Source organism: Benincasa hispida, chromosome 5 (genome assembly GCF_009727055.1).
Source record: "Benincasa hispida cultivar B227 chromosome 5, ASM972705v1, whole genome shotgun sequence".
NCBI lineage: Eukaryota > Viridiplantae > Streptophyta > Magnoliopsida > Cucurbitales > Cucurbitaceae > Benincasa > Benincasa hispida.
Genome location: NC_052353.1, coordinates 25,398,822 through 25,422,291, shown reverse-complemented (window position 1 = coordinate 25,422,291; position 23,470 = coordinate 25,398,822). Strand labels below are relative to the sequence as shown.

The following is a 23,470-nucleotide window of genomic DNA, read 5'->3' as shown; positions in this document are numbered from 1 at the left end:
CAAAAATTCAAATTTCTAGCTACTAGATCAATTGCTTTTTAAGAATTTTCAAATATATCTAAGACTTATTAGACAATACAAAACTGAAAGTTTAGAGATCAATTAGACATTTTTAAAACGGTCAATTGCAAATATATAGCAATCAGACCCAATGTATTAGTAGATATAGCACAGTGCAAAAGAATTTATCAAAATATGAATCTAGATTTTAGAGTCTATCAATGATAGACTATATCACTGATAGGTTTCTGTATTAGGGATATAGTTTATTATTAATAGGAATCTATCAGCAATAGAGTCTATCAAGAATATATTTTATTATATTTTCAATTATTTAAAAATGTTGCTATATACTTGATTATTAACTTCAAAAATGCTACAACGACCCCTTTTAGAAAATCATGGGCCTATTAGACATTTTTAAAAGTTCAGAGATAGAAATATACAAAAACATAAAAAAGAGTTTAGGGAATTAACCTACTACATAACGAATAGGGCTGTTTTAAAATATAAAAAAATAAAGCAAAATATTTACAAATATAGTAAAATTTCACTTTCTATCTGCCATGGATCGCGATATATTACTATTTGTGTCTATCTACGTCATGATAGACAAGATAATAGTTTATCGCGCTTTATCACAAATAGACTAAGATATTTTGCTATTAATTGTAAATATTTTAGCAGTTTGTCATTTAAAATAATTTCTTTAACTAATATTTCACGAATGCCTTAAAATTTAGTAATTTCATAACTAGATTTGAACAACATTTCGGGACATTTTTAATATTTTGATAGATTCTCTCTCATCTTTTAATTTCATAATATTTTAAAATAAAAATATATCATTTCTAGATTTTATATTGATTTTATTTTTTGAAATATGAACAATTAATTCTCCCTCATCAATAAAATTTTGAAATATTTAATTATTTTTTTTATTAACATCATTTTCGAAATTTGACTTTATTTTTGTTATTTATTAATTTTGCTTGATATTGATCATAAATGCACGATCAAATTAATGTTTCCTTCATTTTAGGAGATTTTATTTATTTTCTTCCATATAAACGATTACATCTACATTGAAATCTCAAGTATATGTCAAATATACTAGCAATATATTGAAAAATTTAAATTTATATCGCATATACCATGACTTATTTTTTATGTGTTTACAGATTTTTAGAGAAACTTTCTTTGGTTTAGGTTTTGAAAAGGTTGAAACTATTTTGGAAAGTTCATAACCAAAATAAATTTCCTTACCCGCTTTTTTTGATATTAATATTATTATATATTTTCAAAAAACTGAATGATAAGAGTGTTGAAAAGGTATTGAGCCAGAAATTAATGTAAAATAATAGCACATCAGCTATTCATATAAAAAATAAAAAAGTTTAGATAATTGTGTAATTATACCTATCTCTAGAATTATCATAATTAAATGAAGATAATATGTAATTGAAAACAATGGAATGTAGATAGTCTATTCACTTGCATGCCAAAATTGAAAAAAATTTACAAGGGGTTAAAGCCTAAATCAATAGTCGAAAAAGAAAGAAAGGTTAAATGTTGTTAGAAAATCTAGAATAATAAAATTTGAAAAGAATTATTTTTAAATATAGAAAAATGAACTAAAATATTTATAAATATAGTAAAATTTTACTGTTTATCTGCGATAGACCACAATAAACTACTGTGTCTATCTGTGTCATGATAGATATAAATAGTAGTTTATCTTGATCTAGTGCAGATAAATGGTGACATTTTACTATTATTTATAAATATTTTCAATATTTTCGTCAATTAAAATAACTTTTGATTGAAAATGTTGAAAAAAGAAAATATATATTAATTAATTAGGAGTCATGACTTTTATTTAATTTTTAAGAAATTATTATTATTATTTTTAATTAGTCCTCAAGTTTAAAGATATTAAACTTGAGGACTTAAACTTAAATCTTTAAATATAAAAAATCAAATTAGAAACATGGATATAGACGTTAAAACTTTTTTACCATCATAAAATTCATAAAATTTAAGAAAAAACAGCACCATAAAGTAACTTTTTCTTTAATTTAATTTTTTAAAAATTTTTTATTATACAAATAACTTAACCTCAAATAGATACTAAATTAAAGAAAAGCTTTGAACTTCATATATTTAAATTTAAAGTTCATTTTCTTAAAAGTAAAAAAAGTATCATTTAAATGTATACGTAAAGAATATATATATTATGTATGTATGTATTAGAGAGTAAAAAAAAAGTAAAAAGATATGTCGTTGGATTTAAAATAATAAACGAGAATAATAATAATAATATATTTGATAATATATTTGTATTATGGATCATGAAAGTTATTACGTGAATCACCCATCTCTTCACTAGAAACTAATAACTGAGCCTTCAAAATTTAGTTTATCTAATTTAGATAATAAAAAATATTATCACTATTAAAAGATCTCCTTTTATTTTATTTTATTTTTTTAAAGATAATACCATTATTGATCTTAAAAGAGAGTAAAAGAAAAAAAAATTAATATAATTACTAATTAGTCAATTATTTTTAATAACAAAACTACTGAAAATATTTTCAAACATAGCAAAATATCACTGTTTATTAGGAATAGATAATGATAGACATCTATCAGTGTCTATCACTTCTATTCTTGATAGACAATGAAATTTTATTATATTTTATAAAGAATGTAGCTCATTTTCTTACATTTGAAAACAAATACATTTGAAAACAATCCTTACTAATTAATTCTCATTTACTCCTCTCTCTCAACAATTGTACGAATAAAAGATTAACTTTAGAGAGAAAGACCATGACAATTAAGGGTGTTCAAATAATCTGACAACCCGGACTACCCAACCCAAAATATAAGAGTTGAGTTGGGTTGAATTTTTCAATTTTTATTGGGTTGGGTTGGGTTGTGGGTTGGCTAAAAAAAATTTAGATTGACCCAACCCAAATTATATATATATATATTTCTCTTTGTTTAAAGTTTGATTTCTTTGTATTGATTAATTTTTTAATTTTAAATATTTTTCTTTTAAATTTATCATGATATTTATCTTTGTTTAAAGTTTACAATAGATATCATAGATATTTGGCATTTAACATCTTAATTTTATGAGATTTTAGTTATTAATCATGTATTGTATATAAATTTACATATTTTTCATTAAAAATAAAAAAATAAGTTATAACTAGACAACCCAAGCCAACCCGAATTTTAAGGGTTGAGTTGGGTTAGGATGGAAACTTTATTTGGGTCATTTACGTTGCCAATCAAACCAATCCGAATTTTCGAATTGGTTCAAAAAATACCTTCAACCCAACCCAACCCATGTACACCCCTAATGACAATTATCATTGATCTAAGTTTGGCAATAAAACAACATATTTTAAGTAATACCATTGATTTGATTCTTTAAAGCTTAATTTTAATTTGTTCTTTCTATAAATCTATTTTGTATAGAAAAATAAACCAAAATATTTATAAAATATAGCAAAATTTTAAAACTATAATGATAGGCGCTGATAGACACTGATAGACTTCTATTTGTGTCTATCAATATCACTTATAGAAGTTTATCGGTGTCTATCAATGATACTTCTAAAATTTTGCTATTTTTATAAATATTTTCAACACTTTTATAATTTGAAATAATTTCTCTTTTTTAATATATTTTTATTACCTAAATTTTTTAGTTAAGCCGGCGAGAATTATTGGTCAAACACCAAAATATGGCAAAAAGAAAAAAAGTTCAGTAATGTTTAATCTTTTATTATTTAGAAAAAGGAAACTATAAGATGGGATGTGAGATGGGAAAAAGGCTTTTCAAAAAAAAAGAAAAAAAAGAAAAAAAAAGAGAGAGATGGAAAAAAGACATCTTTAATTCATCATTTCTTATCAATGTTATTTATCTTTTGTCTTTAGTCTTCCGACAAATTCAAACATGATTTATATTTTCAATTATCATTTTTTATGTTTAGCAAAAAGAAAAATATCACTTTTTATTTTCTTTTAATATTTCAATTGCAAATGAAGGGATCTACATATTGTGTATAAATAATACTTTAGATACCGTAAGAGGAGAGTCTGAGTCGCTTTTCTGAAAAGCAATTTTAAATTAAACATATTTTTTGTAACCTTTTTTGAAAGAAAAAAAATAATTACATGATTTATTATAAAACACTTTACTTATTCTTGTCTGGTTCTTGAAAATTTGAAAAAGAAATTCATTAAAAAACATGTCTTTGACTAATTCGACTATGTGATTGGGTTAATTTTATTGCAAAACTATGTTCCTTGATGCTTTATTTATCTAATTTGTAGGAATTGATATTATAGATTGAAATAAGCTAATCAGAATGTAAAATGACGAAAGTACTTCTAAAGATGTTAAAGTTTGACCTAAGATTTGTCTAGAGATGAAAAAAGGTTGAAAAAGTGGTGTATGACGCATTGCAGCAACATGCTCGGTGCTACAACCGGAGAGGGAAAAATAGTGTAGTGTCGCTATATTGTCTTGTGGTACCATGACCCTACGGATACTGAGGCGATCATGTTTCAAGTGACACTGTGACTCTCACTTATAGTGCCCGACATTGCGAAATTTTTTTTCCTATTTAAGTTTCATTTTGCCATATGAAGAGGAGGTTGATTAGAAGTTTGATTAGAGCCTCCATGGGGACGTCTGGGAGTGATTTCTAGATAGAGGCGGCAATTAAGAGCTTTAGGGAGTTAAGAAGATCAAAGAGATCGTTGATAGGCAATCCCAAGCTTGAGGACGAAAGTCAAGAAGCCCAACTTGTTTTTCTTTCCTTTTCTTCTTTTGTGGTTTTTTTTTTTTTTTTTTTTTTTTTTTTTTTTTATATTTTAGATACGTTATGAGCTGTTCATATTTGTATTGTAGCATGAGTTGCTGATGGTGTAGTTCTTAGGGTTTTGATGAAATTTTTAGATTGTTGAAAACTATCTGATTGTTTAATACATCAATTATTTTAGCATGTTCGTTCTTAATGCCTGCGAATAATAGACCTATGTTTGAATGTTAATTACTTAATGTCTTGTTTGAGAGAGAGAGCATTAGGCTAGCTCAAGCATGTTAGACTATTATTCAATCATGCACGAAAGTGATAGGAGAATAATAGAGATCAATAATGAAGGGACTTAATGCTGCATCTAATTAATTGACTGCATGATCATGAATTGATGGTTAGATGTTAGAAAGGGTTAGGCTCGAAAGAGGATACTTGGATATTAGATTTCTAGATCTATAGTTGGCATTGAATCAATCTAAGAATTAAACAATTAGTTCAGTTAATCTATTAACGAAATCATTACCGGCCTATGACGTGTTTGTGTCTAGTTTCTACCGTTGATACCATTTTTGTTTTCCTAGGTTTAGACTAGATTAGATTTTTATCACGAGTTGGTCCCCAAAATAAAATTAGAACGATCTCTTAGTAGCTAAAAGATTTCAAAACCTATTCCATAAGGATGATACTCAATCAAGGCCGTTTTAACTATATTGTTATTCGATATGTGCGCTTGCCTATATCACTATGCTCACTTTGACTTCTACACATTGAATGATATACTAGAAAATAGTATTTTAGATGGTGATTTCTTTTTAGAAAAAACCCACGACATTTGGATTGGGAGAAATTAAAATCTCTAAGTTCTGATCAAGAGTACAAAACTTAGGGTTTGTTTAGATTGACTAAAGATTTTTTTTTTTTTTTTTTTTAAAAATCATTTTTATTTAAACCCTTTTGATAAAATCTGTTTAAAACACACTTTGAAAGTGTTTCAAAATCTATTTTGAGCGGTTAATTGCATAATACTACATTTTTTTTTTCCAAAATGACTCATTTTCAAAAGTAAGCACTTGAAAAGTTAAACCAAACAAACCATTAAGCTAATTGAGTTGTCCTCAGATGCTCGATAACAAAGTGTCAATATCAATAAAGTATCGTTATGAATAAATATTTCTAAAATAATTTATGAAACACAAATCTTAAAAAAATATTTACATCGATAAATAAACATTTCTTTTAGGAAGATACATAACATCTTATGTTTTTTTTTAAACATGTTAATACGATCATTATTTATATTGTATTTATATAAGTGATTTTCTGTTGTTTATTATTTTTTTTTATATTTCGTAGTTTTTTAAAAAACAATATAATGAATCTATCTATTTATTCTTCAAGTAAATATCAAATCTATAAAAATATAGAAATATCGATAGAAATGTCGATGAAAATATAATACGTTGGGAGATCCGGTAAAGGTGGGGTACTTAGTATTTGGTATATTTGGTCAAAATTGGACTAAAATTTGGAAAGGTGGCAGCCGAAAGGAGAAAGAGAAAATGATTAGAGGAAGATAAAGCAATTAATTAATTAAATAAATAAAGAGATAAAATCAAAGGAAAGAACGCGTTTATTACCCGCAAATTCTGCAAACACTATTAATTTGACCAACTAATGTCCATCCATATCATATTATAAATTTATATAATACCTTCCTTTCGATGTCACATGTCCAACTAGCGCCGCTCAATCATTAATTAATTAATCATCCAACTAAATTTCTTTAATTAATTATACACATGCTTTTTATAATCATACTCTTTAATTTATAAATTACTTTCTAATACAATCATAATTTAACTAGTATATAATATGTACTTTCGATATTCGAATTCTCCATCTTACATATAATTGAAGTAACCAAAATAAAATTAATTACATTCAATTTCTTTCCATTGTAATATTTTGTGTACCAATTTAAAACTATCACAATGATCCTATGTTATAATAATTATGCCTCTTGATCAAATAGTAGTTACTAAAATCAAGAATATCTAAACTTTGAAATTGTATCAATTAAAACTCTAATAATTGATAATTATATTAATGTAAAACCTGAACTTTCATACATGTATCAATTTTACGTGTTCTTTTAGATTTCATTCGACCAATATCGTGTGAAACTTATGATTTGAATCAAGTAAATACCTAAATTTTCGTAAGCCAATCAATTTAAACTTTTTATTACGATTATCTTTGAAAATCATCAATGTATTGATTCTCAACATGTATAGACTTCTCCAAATGTAAGTTTAATTTGCAAAATGGATGAGTAAAGTAAATGCATGAACAAATATCAAAGGAAATTTTGAACAAGAATCTAAACTGATTTTCATTTATGAAAATGTAGGAGTTTAATTGATACAATTATAAGTTTTACATGATATTTACCCAAATAGAACGGAATTGAGGGTGTAAATTAATACAGTTGTAAATTTTCGGGGTTTAAGTCGATACAATCTTAAAGTTTATGGGTATAAATTGATTTTTTTCCCTTTTTAAAAATCAATTATTGCAATATTTATACATTTTAAACTAGTCAAATCAAAAGTTTAAGAAGTGTGGGGATCAAATTTTGCAATTTTCTTTTTGGGTTCTTCTAAAAAGTTCAAACACATGGATTTTCCCAATAGACTATAGACGACCTCATTTTTACGGTTAACTAGGTTTTGTTGATCTACAATTACATTAAAATCAACGTTGATGATCATTGCTGACATGGACTACAAATTAACCAAAGATTAAAGATATTGAGAGTTGGTTAAAAAGACGATGTCAATTATTGAACGGAAAGATATTTGTGATTCTCTGCAGCAACTTCATTTATAAAAGATGATGCAAATATAGCCCAACTGGTATAATAAATGTACTATCAATTTTAAGATCAGAGATTCAATTTCTCATCCCATATATTAATTTAATACCTTTGTAAGAAAAAAAAAAAATTATAAAGCATGACATATATATAAACACAAAAAAAAAAAAAACCCCTTGACAATGGCATAAATGTTAAGTTATATTATATGAACATACAATAGATCATATGTAGTAACTAATGAGACAGGTGACAAAATCTGATTAGCTAATTTTTGTTGAAATTTAAGAGTAGTTTGATTATGAGGATAGGAGAATGAGTTGAAAAGCTCAGTGAATGATAAGTTTAATAGAAAAACAATTTTCAAGAAATTTATTCTCATACTAAACAAAACTCAAATTGTTGCAAAACGTTCTAAATCAGAAACAAGTTAAAAATTCAAGATAATTTAAAAAAATTAAAAATTATCACGAACCTATGTAAAAATAAGATTATCTTGAACATAACGAAATTTGTTACTCACGATGTTACGAAAATTCAAAGAACATTAGAGATCAATACATAAAAATAAAATATGAATAGAGCACAAAATTTGGTAATTCAGTTTGGTGCAAAACCACTTACGTCTAAGGGGTAGTGTATCAAGGAAAAATAAATTTACTAATGTAATGCTAAGGGATTACAAACGTTGTACTTATCTATAAGGAAACGATAATTATAGTGACACACAAATAGGTTAATTTATTGAATGATCACTTAGACTCCCTAGCTTCCCTTAAGTGCATGAATATTAGTGAATGTTCATTTAGACTCCTTCCTAAATGTGAGACTCTCTCACCAAACCTTTTATCTTTTCACCTTCAAATGAAAACCATTCCACTTGATGAACTTAGGCTCCTCTTAAGTTTGAGAATCCCTTAGATCGATAGAAGCACAACCTTCACAATCGCAAGATTGACACGCTTTTGATTTCCAATGCAACCACAAAAATAATGGCTCTAATATTCTTTTGAATAATCAACTTTAATATGAAAACCATCTCTCTTAAATATGCACAATGAAAAAGAATAAATAACCCTAAAGAAAATTTTGCATGGCCCATAAAATGAAACAAAATAAGAAGAATAAACAACCAGAGTTTTTCAAAGGGAAAAAATATTTTGTAGAATTAGCAATCCGAGAATGATTATCTCGAACAAAAATTGCAAAGACATTCTGAAAGACAAACCAAAGAGAAAACAAATGTCATAGGAAACACCAACAACATCCTTAAAAAATATAACCAACACTAAATCAATTCCCTAACATTGCACCTAAATCTCTAGTAATATCGGTGCAGTCGTGCAAACTAATTTCAATATGCACAATGAAACAATTTGATCTAGTAATATCATGTATTAAGTAATCTCAAAATATATAGAACCAAATATAGTCATGCATGCATGCAAAAACGAGTCCAAAATCAACGACTATCTTCCATATAAAAAATTTCAAATATTTTTAAAATGACATTTCCATTTAAAATCATAAAAATTACTGACAATTTCTTTAAAATCATATATGATTGTAGTTTTATTTTTTGAAATTATATAATGAATAAAAAAGTTAGTAAAATAAATCAACACATGATTATTACTATTCTATAACCATATCATAAATTATGAATTATTCTTTTTTTTTTATCAAGAAATTAGAAATAAACATAAACTCTACTTAATGGATTCAACTAGATGTCTCTTCTTTTATCTACCTACAACAAATAATAATGTACTGTTTGTCCCTCATTTTCCAATTATATGTTGCTTTATTACCTTTTCTTTTAAACCATTATTTCATTTTCCTTAATAAATTAATGGTTCCTTCTCTTTCCACTTCAATACATCTGTACCATTTCAAAATATATTTTCCAAACTTTTCAATATGCAAAAATATAGCACAAAAATAATTTTTCTTTCCTGATTTGACCTCACTTATCATATATATATATATATATATAAACCGAATGATTATCACATGACAAATTTCTTTATTCTTTTTCAAATAATTCTTGACTTTTTTTCTATTTTATAATTAGACGAGCTGTAAAAAGAGGTGAAATTCAAGGTACATCTAAATTTTTCCTCCAAAATTTCATCTGATTTTTTTATCTGCTTATTTTTTAATAATTTTTTTACCCTTGGCAAAACTGTTCAATTTCATTTTTCTGGAAAGTAAAAGTTAAATGACAGTTATGTCCTTACAGTCCATCTCCATCTGGAAGAGATCTTTGGTAATTTAGAAGTGTTTGTGGTGTTAAGTTGAGTTATGAAATTTGGAGTTAGTAATATGTTGTATTTAAAATGCAATATTGTAAGATGATGTTTCTCGATAAATGTGTAAAATAGAGATATAAAAAGCTAGGTCTCCTGTAGTGAAGTAGTATAGCAAAGCAATGAATTAGATTCCTCTCTCCTCTCTCTAAACCCCGACAACATTTTTTTTTTTTGCAAAAAAAAAACCTATGAATGAGTGAGAGAGTGTGTTGGTTTAGTTGTGTTAAATGATCAGAGCAAATCCCAGTAGTAAAGCCGACGGCGTTTGCAGGCCAACTCTTCCAAATTCCACTGGTAACCCTCTTTCTTTCTTTCTTTCTTTCTCTTTCACTTTTTCCCTAGAAAATAAAGCTTTCAAATATTTAACCTACAAAAGTTTTGCAGGGTGTTGATATATATATATATATATATAGCCAAATCAGGGATGGTATAAAGAAAAACTAGGTCGTAGAAATTATGAGGAAGTTGTTGTATTTAGGTGGGAAACAAGAGGTGGATGAAGAAGAAATGATAAGAGGAAGAGAACAACAGTTGTTTTTGTATAGTACAAACAATAACGAAGAGATCTACTCCAAAGGATTGGAGATTTGGCCTCAACAAAATGTGGAGAATTACATTTCCTTTGGAGTTATGGGGCCTACTAGGAAGAACTTTGTCATCAACGCCTCCGATCATGAGTTCGTTTCGAGATTAGGGTTTCCTGTGATGAGAGGAGGAGGAGGAGGGATGAATTGTCAAGATTGTGGTAATCAAGCTAAGAAAGATTGTTCTCATTTGAGGTGTAGGACTTGTTGTAAAAGTCGAGGGTTTCATTGCCAAACCCATGTCAAAAGTACCTGGGTTCCGGCTGCCAAGCGTCGGGAACGACAACAACAACGTCATCAAATTGTCCAACATCACCATCGACAACAATTTCAAGCAGATCAATCAGATCAGACCACTCCCAAGAGACATGGAGAAAATCAACCACCTCTTGTAACTCCTATTGTCACTTCAGGTGAACTCATGCGCTTAAGTCAATGGATTATGGTAAATTAATTTTTGTTTTTAAAAATTCGAACAAATGTTGGGGTGGGGATGGGGTGAGGATGATTTGAAACTCAAACTCAATGTTGTATTGACTTAGATCGGTGGAGATGATTGCTTTATGTGTGTTTGTTCTAATCAATGTGGTTTGAAAATTAGGGTTAGAAGTTGCACATTTTCCAACTGAATTCAATTCCGTAGCTGTTTTTCGGTGTGTCAAAGTCAGTGCCATTGACAATGTTGAAGAACAATTAGCATATCAAACATCTATCAACGTTGGTGGGCATATGTTCAAAGGCATTCTTTATGACCATGGTCTCGAAACCAGTCAGAATACGAGCACCGGCGGTGAGAGCTCGTACTGTCACGACGGAGAAGACGATGGTCAAGCGCTCGATCTGCTGATTGGAGCATCCAACGACGGTGGAAGAGTTAGCCAATCATCATCTGCCCCATTATCTATGGAGTCTTCACTATATCCCATCTCAATCAACACATTCAACACCGGTACGCAATTTTTTCCATCCACAAGAGCATAAGAAAAATGGTGTTCATAAACTAGAAAAAGAAAAAAAAACCGTCCTTGATTTCATGATGTGTTGGATGAAGACATTGAAATAGAAACAAAACAAGATGATGTTATTTTAGTAAAATTTATGTATGAGTATGATGATGATGATAACTAGATTCAATTTCGATGTTCCTATCGTTTATTTGCATTCCCATATCATAAATTGTTAACCAATCATTAAATATTAACGTAGCCGAATTGACATGAAATTGTTTCATTCACAAAGAGATATAGGATAATTATTAGGTAATTAATTTGGGATTAGTGTATCTAAATGTTAGGTTGCATCTTTTCAGAAAAGATTAAAATATCGTTATTGATATTTTTCAACTATACTAATATATATATCCATATATAGTTTATGGTTATTTTTACTTCCAAATTAAATTTTATCGTTTTTTTTTTTATTTATATTCATATTCATATTGAGATTTATTGATGAATTTTTTCTTGTTTTATATGTATTTATAAAATATATATAAGAGATATTGATTAATATCAATATTCAATTCTTTCAAAAAAAAAAAAAAAATCGTTATTCAACCATCTAATTTAGATATCTATATATGTTTGAATGTCTATGGATATTTCATTCCTTAATCACAAGTTCATAACTCATTTTTGAAATTTAATTTTTATTCTTTTCTATTGCTTCTCCAATATCTATATTCTGTCTTTTATTGTCCGTACCATCTCACATCATTGACCTCTTCTAATTTATGAAGATCATGCTAGTTTTATTTAAGTCATGTTTATTACTCCGTAATCATAATGAATTTTCTTATTATATATAATTCACAAAATATTTTAAACTAATTTTCTAAAAACATAATTAAATGATCAAACTTTTCATATTGCGATTGATTGATTACATTTATTGGAAAATAAACACTGCCTAAATTCAATTTAAGTTGGATCAACCTAAATAAATAAGTATAATACATTTAATGTCTTTGATTTTTTTTTCCAATTCTTTTTAGATTTATGACTAGGGAGTTTGTACTTTTTCCCAATTGAATTTTGGTATTTTGTTTAACAAGCTATTTTGTTGATGAGTGTGTAAACAATCACATGATTTTGAATTTGAACTAATGCTCTAATTTATTGGTTGAATTTTGTGCCAATTATTGGTTCCTTAGGTATACAGATTATTGTCCTCTCCCTATATATATTATATGAATACAAATGTGTCAATCTCATCGATATTTTTTTAGATACATACTCTCCATTAGAAGAAAAATTATTCAATGAAATCACAACAATAACGTGGCTTATAAATTTTCACAATTAAACGTATATATGAGAGTACTTTAATTTATATCATGTGATTATTAGGAGGTGAATTTTTTTTAATTAACATCCACCAGTTATTATGAGACAATTCTGTTGCTGCATTTCCATTGTATGTAATTTATCTTCACAGACATCAATTAAAAATTTTAAAGGGTAGAGGCTGTATTGCTCCAATTTCCGACAACCACAACCACATTACAGTGTCGTAATGACTCTAGATTTTATTCTTATTAGTGTTTCTTTTTTTCAATAAATGAAGAATCCACATGGTTTTGTGGGTTTTGAGCCTTTTGATGTTAGACATACCCAGCGAATAAAGGCCATAATAAAAGCTTTTTGATCTTATTAGAACTTATTAAAAATGCAATTTTATATCATAGTAGTGTATGAGTAATATAGAATATAATACACTTTAATGTAATATCACACTTTGTGTCATCAATGTATCAATTTGAGGGTTTTATTGTTTGTTTTACGGCTCATTTTTGTATGTTGTATCTTCAAGGATAATATCTACTTTTTGCATTTCTTGTTTTAGTTGACTTATTGTCTATATAATGATATAGGTATATTATGTATATTATGGATGTAGGTAGAATATTGTTTTACTAATGTACCTAATATTAGGTAAGTCGTCAATACTATAAAATATATTAATGATGTTATTTAAAAAAAAAGTATATTAATGATATATCAACGTTGAAGATGTACCGAGAGTTATATCCACATTCATTAGAAATTCATTTCGAATATCAATATGGGCATATCAACAATACATCGATACTCATTCAAAAGACAATTTTAAATATACTCATAATGTATCTGTAGTATATGTTAAGACTATTATCTAACTACCTAATATCATAGTATATCAATGATAACTTTTAAATAAGGTGTATCAATAAACTAACTTTTAAATAAGGTGTATCAATAAACTAATATACGTTCTCAATATATTCTTTGTATTAATGAAGTGTATTAAAGATACTTCAAAAAGCGTACGTGATTTCATTTTCCTTAATTTGTCCGGTTGTTTTATTGAGTTTAAGGATATTTTGGATACTTTTAAACTTCTGTTTGGTTTTGGGCCAATTTTTTTTTGTTATGTTTGCAGAGAAGGAAAAATATAGACATACTTGCAATTTTCAAACCAGTTTTTTTTGTTAAATCTGCAAATAATCCTAAATTTTTATGTTTTGTTATCCACTTCCTACTAAGACTAAATTATAGAAATTACATCTGAACTTTCAAAAGTTTCATTAACATCCTTAACTTTAATAAAAATTTAAAAAATGCCCGTATCATTAGTTTCTAACGAGAATCAAAAACATCATTTTTTTTCTTAAATTTAAAAAATACCCATGAACTTTTAAAGTTTCAATATTAATTCCCTTAATCTTTAAAAAATTTTCAAAAATTCCCTTCCCATTATATATATGAAAACCGATAGCACATTGTTTAAAAAATACAGGTATACTTTCAAAAGTTGCACTAATCCCCTTAATCTTTGAAAAAAAAGTTTAAAAAATGCCCTTAGCGTTAGTATATAATAATAAAAAAAAACGTTTATCTACGCCCCATTTCACATCCCTTCTATTTCCTCTCTCTCCTCTCAATCAATGACCTAACACTCCTCTATTTTCACTCTTTTCTTTGTAATGATAAAGACTTTGTTGATCATTTTTGCAGTTCAAATTTGTTTATTTGTTGATCAATTAAGAAGATTACCCATGATTGATGCATGTTTCTTTGCTTGCCTTTTTGTATTTCGTGATTCATTGTTTAATTAGTTGTTTAAGTGGAGATTTTGATTTTGGAATTTTGTGATATTTTAAGGGATTTTATGCTTTAATCTAAAGTTTTGAATTTTTTTGGTTGTTGAGAAAATTGGTGTAATAATAGATAATGGAGAAAAAAAAAAAAAAACGAGAGTATCCATATAAAAAGTGAGAGTCTATATGAGTTATTTTCAAATGGCTTCTTTCTCAACATAAGATAACCTCAAAAGAATTGGCTACAGTAATAGTTTGAGTATTTTTTGATTTTTTTTTTGATTTTTTTTTTTTTTTTTTTAAATCTAAAGTGTAATAATGAAACTATTGAAAGTTCAGGAGTATTAAAAAAAGATGGTAATAACAGCTCAAGTATATCAAGAGTAAGGGTATTATTGAAAGTTTTGAAAGTTCAAGTGTATTTTTGAAATAAAGTATTGGTTTCCATCTAAAACTAACAGTAGTTGTATTTTTGAACATTTTTTTTAAAATTTAAGGGTATTATTGTAACTTTTGAATGTTCAGGAATATTTTTTGAAATAAAGTACAAAGTTCCAGGAGTATTTTTTATATAGTTTAGCTAAAGTTCAGGTCTTTTTTTAACTAATTATATTTTTAAAACAACCAAACCAAAACTTGAAAAAAAAAACGTTTTTATTTTTAAAATTTGAGTATGAATAATTCAATTGTTTCTTTAACAAAGGTGAAAACTAGAATTGAAAAATAGGGAGGAAACAAGCATAAATATAAAATTAAATAGTAAAAACAAAATTGTTACTAAATAAGACCTTAGTTTTTATTTTTTTAGAATTTGACTAAGTAATCAAATCAAATGTTTCTTCAAGATAGGTAAAAACCATAATATTTAATTAAGAGGAAAAACAAAAATAAAATCCAAAAGTTTAAAATTCAAACATCAAACAATACCTAAGTAACCGTTTGATAATCATTTGATTTTAATTTTTAGTTTTTGAAAACTAATTAAGCCTATAAAAACCATTTTCACCTCTAAATTTCTTGTTTTGTCATCTACATTTTATTGATATTTTCAAAAAGCAACTCAAGTTTTAAAAACTAAAAATATTAGGCCCCATTTGGTAACTATTTCGTTTCTAGTTTTTAAAAATTAAGCCTATAGACACTAGTTCCACCTCTAAATTTCTTTCTTTGTTATCTACTTTTACTAACGATTTAAAAAACAAAGCCTAATTTTGAAAACTAAAAAGTAGCTTTTAAAAACTTGTTTTTGTTTTTGAAATTTGGCTAAGAATTCAACTATTGTACTAATAATTTTTAATAGTTTTTTTTAAATAGCTTTTAAAAACTATTAGTGATAGCCACTAATAATTTTATATCACAGATAGCTTAAAATGTCAATCTTTTTAAAGTTGATTACTATTGATAAAAGTTTGTCGGTGATAGCCATTGATAGCTTTAAATGTTAATCTTTCAAAGCCAATTCCATTTGATGAAAGTCTATCAATGATAACCACTGATAGAAGTTATCAGTGATATATGTATATCAACAATATGACTTAGGTATATATCAATTAAATGAATGATATTAATAATATTAATATTGATGATATGACTTAAGTAGATATTAGTGATAGTCACTTATAGACCTCTCATTGATAGACTTCTATCACTTATAGACTTCGCATTGATAGACTTCTATCACTTATAGCTTTAAATGTTAATATTTTAAAGTTGATAGTTTCCTTTCAAAGTTGATAACTACATATAAAAGTTTATCATTGATATCCAATGATAGCCTTAAGTGTTAACATTTCAAGGTTGAATCCAATTCATGAAAGTGTATCAATGCTAGCTGCTGATAAACGATAGCAAATTGAAAGCTAATATTTCAAGTGTTAATAAGTTGTATTAATATTTCTCAAACTAAAAGCTATCATTGATTGTAGTTATCAAAGATAACAACTAATAGTAACTATCAATGGCTATCACTGATAGCTGTTATCAGTGATAACTTTCAATTTGAGAAAATCAGAAGAAGAAAATAACAATTAATGATAGGTTGCGCATGGATTTTTTTTGTAATGACCTGACTCCCTAGGACTTCAACTAGGCAGTTACTATAGATATGTATGCATACGAATTAAATTGACATCTTTTCATGATTTAATAAAACCAAATAAACAATATAAAAATAATTATCTTTATTAAAACCAATTAATTGAAACCCATTTAGTAGAATACCCTTAAATTCATAAATAAAAAAACTAGAGAATTTTCAAAAAGAAAAAAAAATTTTAAAAAGAAAAACACTCGAAACTTCAAGTTCAAACATCAAGACTAAAGTTCTAAAATATAAAATTATGAAAACATGAACGGAAGCATATGACTGGTCCCAGTGGATCGATCACGAAGTCAGCTTGTCATTCGCCGGTGTATTCTTACCCTTACTTGAAAAATAAACATGAGAAAGTATAAGTATAAAATACTCAAGAAGTAACCCCAACTACCAAGGTCAGACTAAACATCTATGTCCTCTAGATGCTACTCTCTAGTGGGGCGTGCATAACCCTCTAGTTTCCATGAGACGACTAATTAGTGAATAATTGAACCCACTCTACCAAAGATTATGTGTACCCACAAACCTCTGGTGAATCCTGAAGGAAACACAAACCTTTGGTGATTTTCCTGAAGGAGGTCACCACTTCTGGTGAATCCTGAAGGAATCACAAACCCCTGGTGAATCTCGAAGGAAACAAAAACCTCTGGTGAACCCCCAAGGATATAAAAACCTCTGGTGAATCCTGAAGGAATAAAAATCTTCTTGTGAATCTCGAAGGAAACACAAACCTTTGGTGAAATCCTGAAGGAGATCACCACATTTAGTGGGTTTCTAATTACAGGTAAGGATAACTATCACTATCATAAACCTAACAAGCAACATAAAACATAGTCCTACAAACATACAAATACATATCATCCTACTCATTGTTCATCTTAGCCAATCATATAAGCAAAGAATAATTTAGTCCATGATAGCATTCATAACATGTTTCAAAATATAATCAAGATCAACTTTTTAATCCTCAAGCATCTCGATGCAAACAATCTCATAATCTTCGAAGTTGTAAATTTTATCGTCTGACACATAGGCAGTTCCAGTAGTTAGATTACTTACCTCAAATTTGACCACAAATATTAGTCTACAAAATTATTCTCCTTTAAAATATTTGAAAAACTTGAATCAATCCTAAAACGTAAATTGCCAAATTTAATTTAACAATCATGACCTAAAATCATGCATTCAAAACTTATCATTTGGGGTCTAAATCCAATTAACCAATTAAATAAAAAAGTCTCCAATTTAACATATCAAACTCGTGGTTTGGTTTGAAGTTAGTCCCAAAGTTCAATTTATTTATCCAATTTGATCATAAATCAAAACCAAGTTTAATAACTAAAATTTCAACAATCTCCCTTAATCCAAAAGGTCCCAAAGGGTTAAAATTCACCAAAATTTACCAATAAATTGCCATATGACCACAACACTTAATGGACAACACCTTGCACCTTCCAAAACTCCAAAATTACTTCAATCTAACATCCCAAAAAACAAGATTACAACCCTCACTAGATAGAATATGAATATTACAACCCCCACTAGATAGAATATGAATTTAACAACCCCAAATCTTGAATTACTTAAGAAAACTCTCCAAAATTACAAATATTTCGACAACCCTCTGTGTTGGTGACGGTGAACGACGACACCCAAAAGTGAATGGTGGCAGGCTTTGAAGTTGACATCACTACAAGAAAAATAAGCTCCCTCAACGCCTAAATCGGTTGTCGAGATACAGGGTCTCTCCCGATGCCATAATGGACCATTGGGAGTTCTTTATGAACTCCCAACAACGTAAAGGCCTGTCAGAAGTTCCTTGAACTCTCGACACATAAAGAACTGCATTGGAAGTTCCTAAGGAACTCCCGAGGGATTTCCGACGCCTGTTGGATGACGCAGGGAGATTGGATTTGGTAAAAATCAGATCCTTTCTTCTTCATTTTCCCCTTTTTCTCATTATCAACCATAGCCGCCCTCCTTTTACTCTTCCTCTTGCGCCCGCCGCCGCTCTCTCTTCCCTTCCCTTTGTGCCTGTCCACTACTGCTCCCCCTTCCCTTCCCCTTGCATCTATCGCTTATCGCTTGCCCCTTCCCCCTTCGTACTGTTTCCCGCCACCTTCCCCTTTCATTTCTTGCGATTTTTTTGTTCTTTTCAAGCTTTCAACAAGGTTCGCTCACATCCCTTTCATTTCATTTCTCTTATTTTGTGAATTAATTTAAGCCATTTTTTTTTAATTTCTAGCATGTTGGTAATGTTAGTAATGTTGGTAATTTTAATTTCTAGCATGTTGGTATTGTTGTTGGTATCCTAATTCTTTCGGAGTCTCGTTGTTTTGTAAAGATATACGTTGTTCAATGAATAAAATAAATGTTATTTAATTCTGGCATTTACTCATATCCAATAAACAAAACTCCTTGGTTAAGTTATGTGAACTTAAGCATGTATATGTGATATACAAGTGGATCATGCCTTAAGTGATAACCTATATCGGTCTGTAGTATAAGGATTAAGGTGAGATACCTGATCTTTGTGACACTACAGATACGACTCACTTTGTAGAGGTATGCAAGGGTTGTAAACTACTATAGATGGTATATCCTGACCATTCGTGTGGAGACGTGGAGCGGGGGTGTCCTATACAAAGAGTTTGTATAAGACCTGGACCACGAGATGACTAGACTCTGTATATAATGCCGTTGATTATAAGAGACTTGCATCTCACCTAAACGACCATAGGTTGACACGACCTCAATTCCTGATGCTTTTGTGAACTTCCATGTCTTTAGAGGGTGACCCTTTATTAGTATGAGTGAGAGTGGCCAGATTTGCCAACTCAACATGCCTACCTTTTTGGGGAGTTGTCTGTATCTGAGAGCTGGAAACTCAATCCACAACTATGGAATTCACTCATTTCCCGAACAGGGATAAGTAGAGACGATTGCTCCCTTAAGGGCTGATTCTAGGGCTGCAACATAAAAAAGTGCCAGACTTCTCTTTGGAGGAAAGACTCAGTCATAGTTAAGACTATTGATTATGTTCATTAGAGGGCATTAGTGGTAGCTTAAGGATATGATGCAACTACGGGCAAAACGGTTATTGTAGGCCCAGTGTACTTACGAGCAATCTGTGAAGGAGTCTGTTGCACTACTGATTGGTTAAGATGGACACATAATCATATCTGTCGTGAGGAGAGTTCAGCTGTCGGGTCTTTTTAGTAGTACTGTCTGGCAGTTAAACGGATGTGAATCCCGTGACTAAGAGTTAGTCAAATTCACGTATCGTTGGAGTTTCGGATCAACAGGTCCATGAGGTCCCCCTTGGTAGCTTGGATTCATGTTGAAGGATCAAGTTCTTGGTGTTGATTTGAAATGTTCAAATTGACAAGAGGTATTTTGATTATATATGATCTATAATCAGTATGATGTATGAGATACATGTAGTGGAGGAGTGATGTAAATGAGATTTATACAGTTAAGTACCATGGAATAGAAAAAAGAACTATGGTTTATATGTTTCATGAGATGAAATATTAAAACTATAGTTATAATTATAGTATTGATAAGTTGGTTATCATTTATATTTATAATAATCATTAATTATTAGATAATTACTATTTTTTTAAATAACCAAAACTAGTGGGTGGTTATTTGATCATGGTAACCATGAGTTTAAAAGGAAATCAGTTTCCTATTTTTAAAAAAAGGGTTTTTCACAAGAGTATAAAAAGTTTTAAGTTTTTTTCTCTAGCGAAAAGAAAACTCACAGAAGTCGTCAAGTAATATATAGATTTACTAAACGACGGTGGAGGCTAGGTAAACATCGTTGCATGGTGCTAGCTAAACGATCGTGCAGTGTTTACTAAACGATCGACATAGTTTTGCTAGACGATCGCGTGGCCCAAGGTAAACGACGTGTAGATCGACCGAGCTAGGACGAATAGAGCTAAACGATCGCATAGCTTTTGCTAGACGATCTCATAGTTTTATCTAAACGATTGGGCATCGACCTATACGATAGGTCTCCGACTTCTCCCACTTGCCTAGTTGTGTACGCGATTATTGTTTCCTTCGTTCGTCTGCCTCACACCAAGTCTGAATAGAGCCCACCCTCTGGATTCTTACACCGAGAATACCAAGGTCGCCTTCTTGGTGGTGTCAGACTTAACTCGACATCTTCGAGATTTTTCGGAGGCCGTTGAATGAAAGAAATTAGATTTCTGTGAATCGGAATCGCAATTTCCATGAGCAGCGGAAGTAAGAATATTCCAAATTACAATCATGAATAAACATAACATTTACAGTCGACTTCAAAACAAGCGGTTATACAATGTACAAAGAAATTACAACATGAACATCAAAAGTACAAAAGGAAAAACTATACTATCAATGGCAGAAACGTCTCCACGCTCCGATGCACACTTTGATCGAACAATAGCAATCACAAGTGCTCGTTCTACATGATTGCAACACCGCACGAACACTTCGCGCTCGTCCTCAATGATCTCCTCGGTCACGAACTCCTTTCAACAACGAACTGCCTCTGCAGCACCATGAACTGCCTCCGAAAAACCTTGACAATGTCGAGTTGAGTATGACACCACCATGAAGGCAACCTTGGTAGTGAGAATCTAGAGGGTGGGCTCTGTTCGGACTTGGTGTGAGGTAGACGAACGGAGGAAATAATGATCGTGTTCATGACTGGGCAAGTGGGAGAAGTCGAAACCTATCGTATAGGTTGATGCCTAATCGTTTAGATAAAACTATGCAATCGTCTAGCAAAAACTATACGAGCGTTTAGCTCTATCGTCTAGCTCGGTTTATTTTACACAATCGTTTGGATTTTTCTAGACGATCGTATAGTAATGCTAAACGATCGTTTAACTCTGGAGTGTTGGTAAGCGATAGAGAAAGAGTTTGTTTTATCGTCTAGACGATCACGGTGAGCTTAGTACACGATGGATGGTTGGAGAAGCGATGCTTTGCTGAGGGTTCAAGACCCGGTTCGTCTGATTGAACTGAAGACTCCTTGTCTTTGTAATAGTTAGCTTTCCCTTTTATGTTTTAAGGCAATTTTACCCGATTCATCAAATTTTATTTCTTATACATGTGATGTATGGTTCATATATGTCAAAGTGTCTATCATATAGTTTAAAACCCACCTTAGGTTGTGCAATTACTCATGCATCATGTATTATAAATGTTATAATCAAGCATGAAGAAATTACTTGAAAGCATGTGCCTGCATCATGAAATATAAGAGTTATATTTTGCATGCATTGAGCATGATCATGCATCATCCTTTTATTATAAATGTTATAGTCTAAGGGTGAATAGAAGCATGTTTTGCTTGTTTCATTACGGTTTTGTATAAGTGTTATATAAAAGAAGTAGCAATGAATAGACAATGCATTGAGCATGACACTTAGGCTGTTTATAAGCGTTATGAATGCCTTGCATGTGTTAGCCTGTCTCTTATACACATCTAGATGTGTATAAGAGACAGCTGTCATTGGTTCACACCGTGAGATCATTCTGTACGCCCTCGTGTCGCCTTCGATGCGGCTCCTTTCGGATGGGTTTTGTGCAATTAGTCAATATCAAGGTGAACTCTAGAAATGGATAGAGTCACTTTAGGTTTTGCCCCAATCGGATTTTTTCCCTTCGGATTGGCCTTTTGGGATGGACCTCTAGGGCTTAAAATGGTGAGTCACACTTACGGGAGATTGTTAAGTAAGTTAATGTTCTCTTGGCCAAATCCTGTCTCTTATACACATCTAGATGTGTATAAGAGACAGGTACGCCCTCGTGTCGCCTTCGATGCGGCTCCTTTCGGATGGGTTTTGTGCAATTAGTCAATATCAAGGTGAACTCTAGAAATGGATAGAGTCACTTTAGGTTTTGCCCCAATCGGATTTTTTCCCTTCGGATTGGCCTTTTGGGATGGACCTCTAGGGCTTAAAATGGTGAGTCACACTTACGGGAGATTGTTAAGTAAGTTAATGATCTCTTGGCTAAATCAATGATGGCTAGTCGTTATAGGAGTAAGAGTTATTCTGGTATTAATGAATGGTTGAGAACTTCTCAATTCAGAGGAGGGATAACTGACCTCCCTTCGACAGGTTTTTTCCTAAACCTTTGAAGTATCATTGCGAAACTAGATGTCAGACGGGGTTTATGTTGGTTTTGCTAAAACCTTATTGGATGTTGTTTTGTTTTACAACGGGTATTTGCTTAAAACCTAACATAGGTCAATGTGTTTTTCTTTTTAGCATCTCGTTAGTATTTATGTTTAAAGCTTTTAAAAATGACCGATTTATTACGGTGGAAAGAATCGTGTGAAACGAATTTCGTGGAAAACGGCCTCCATCCCACTACTCTCCAAAAGAGGAGACAAGACAGTAAATATGATTTATTGGTCTTGGAGACTTGTCTGGTAGAGAATGATGATTCTGGCTGGATCCTAGATTCAGGTGCTACCAATCATGTCAGTTCCTCTTAGCAAGGATTTAGTTTCTGGCAAACGTTGCCACAGGGAGAGATGACTCTTTGAGTCGGTAATAATGAGGTTGTTTCAGTTGTTGCTGTAGGCAGGCTGAAGTTATTTGTTGACAAGAAACTTTTTCTGTTACTGGATAATGTTTTTGTAGTTCCTCATATTAAGAGGAACTTAATCTCGGTTTCTTGT

The 23,470-nt window shown here is 30.0% G+C and overlaps 1 protein-coding gene across 1 annotated transcript; it reads left to right on the top strand.

Moving 5' to 3' along the window:
- The first annotated feature begins 10,481 nt into the window (after positions 1-10,481).
- Positions 10,482-11,590, top strand: LOC120077099 (protein EXPRESSION OF TERPENOIDS 1-like). The gene is made up of 2 exons (XM_039030968.1): positions 10,482-11,022; positions 11,211-11,590. Exons 1-2 carry the CDS (start codon positions 10,482-10,484, stop codon positions 11,588-11,590), a joined length of 921 nt encoding a protein of 306 aa, XP_038886896.1.
- The last annotated feature ends 11,880 nt before the right edge of the window (positions 11,591-23,470 follow it).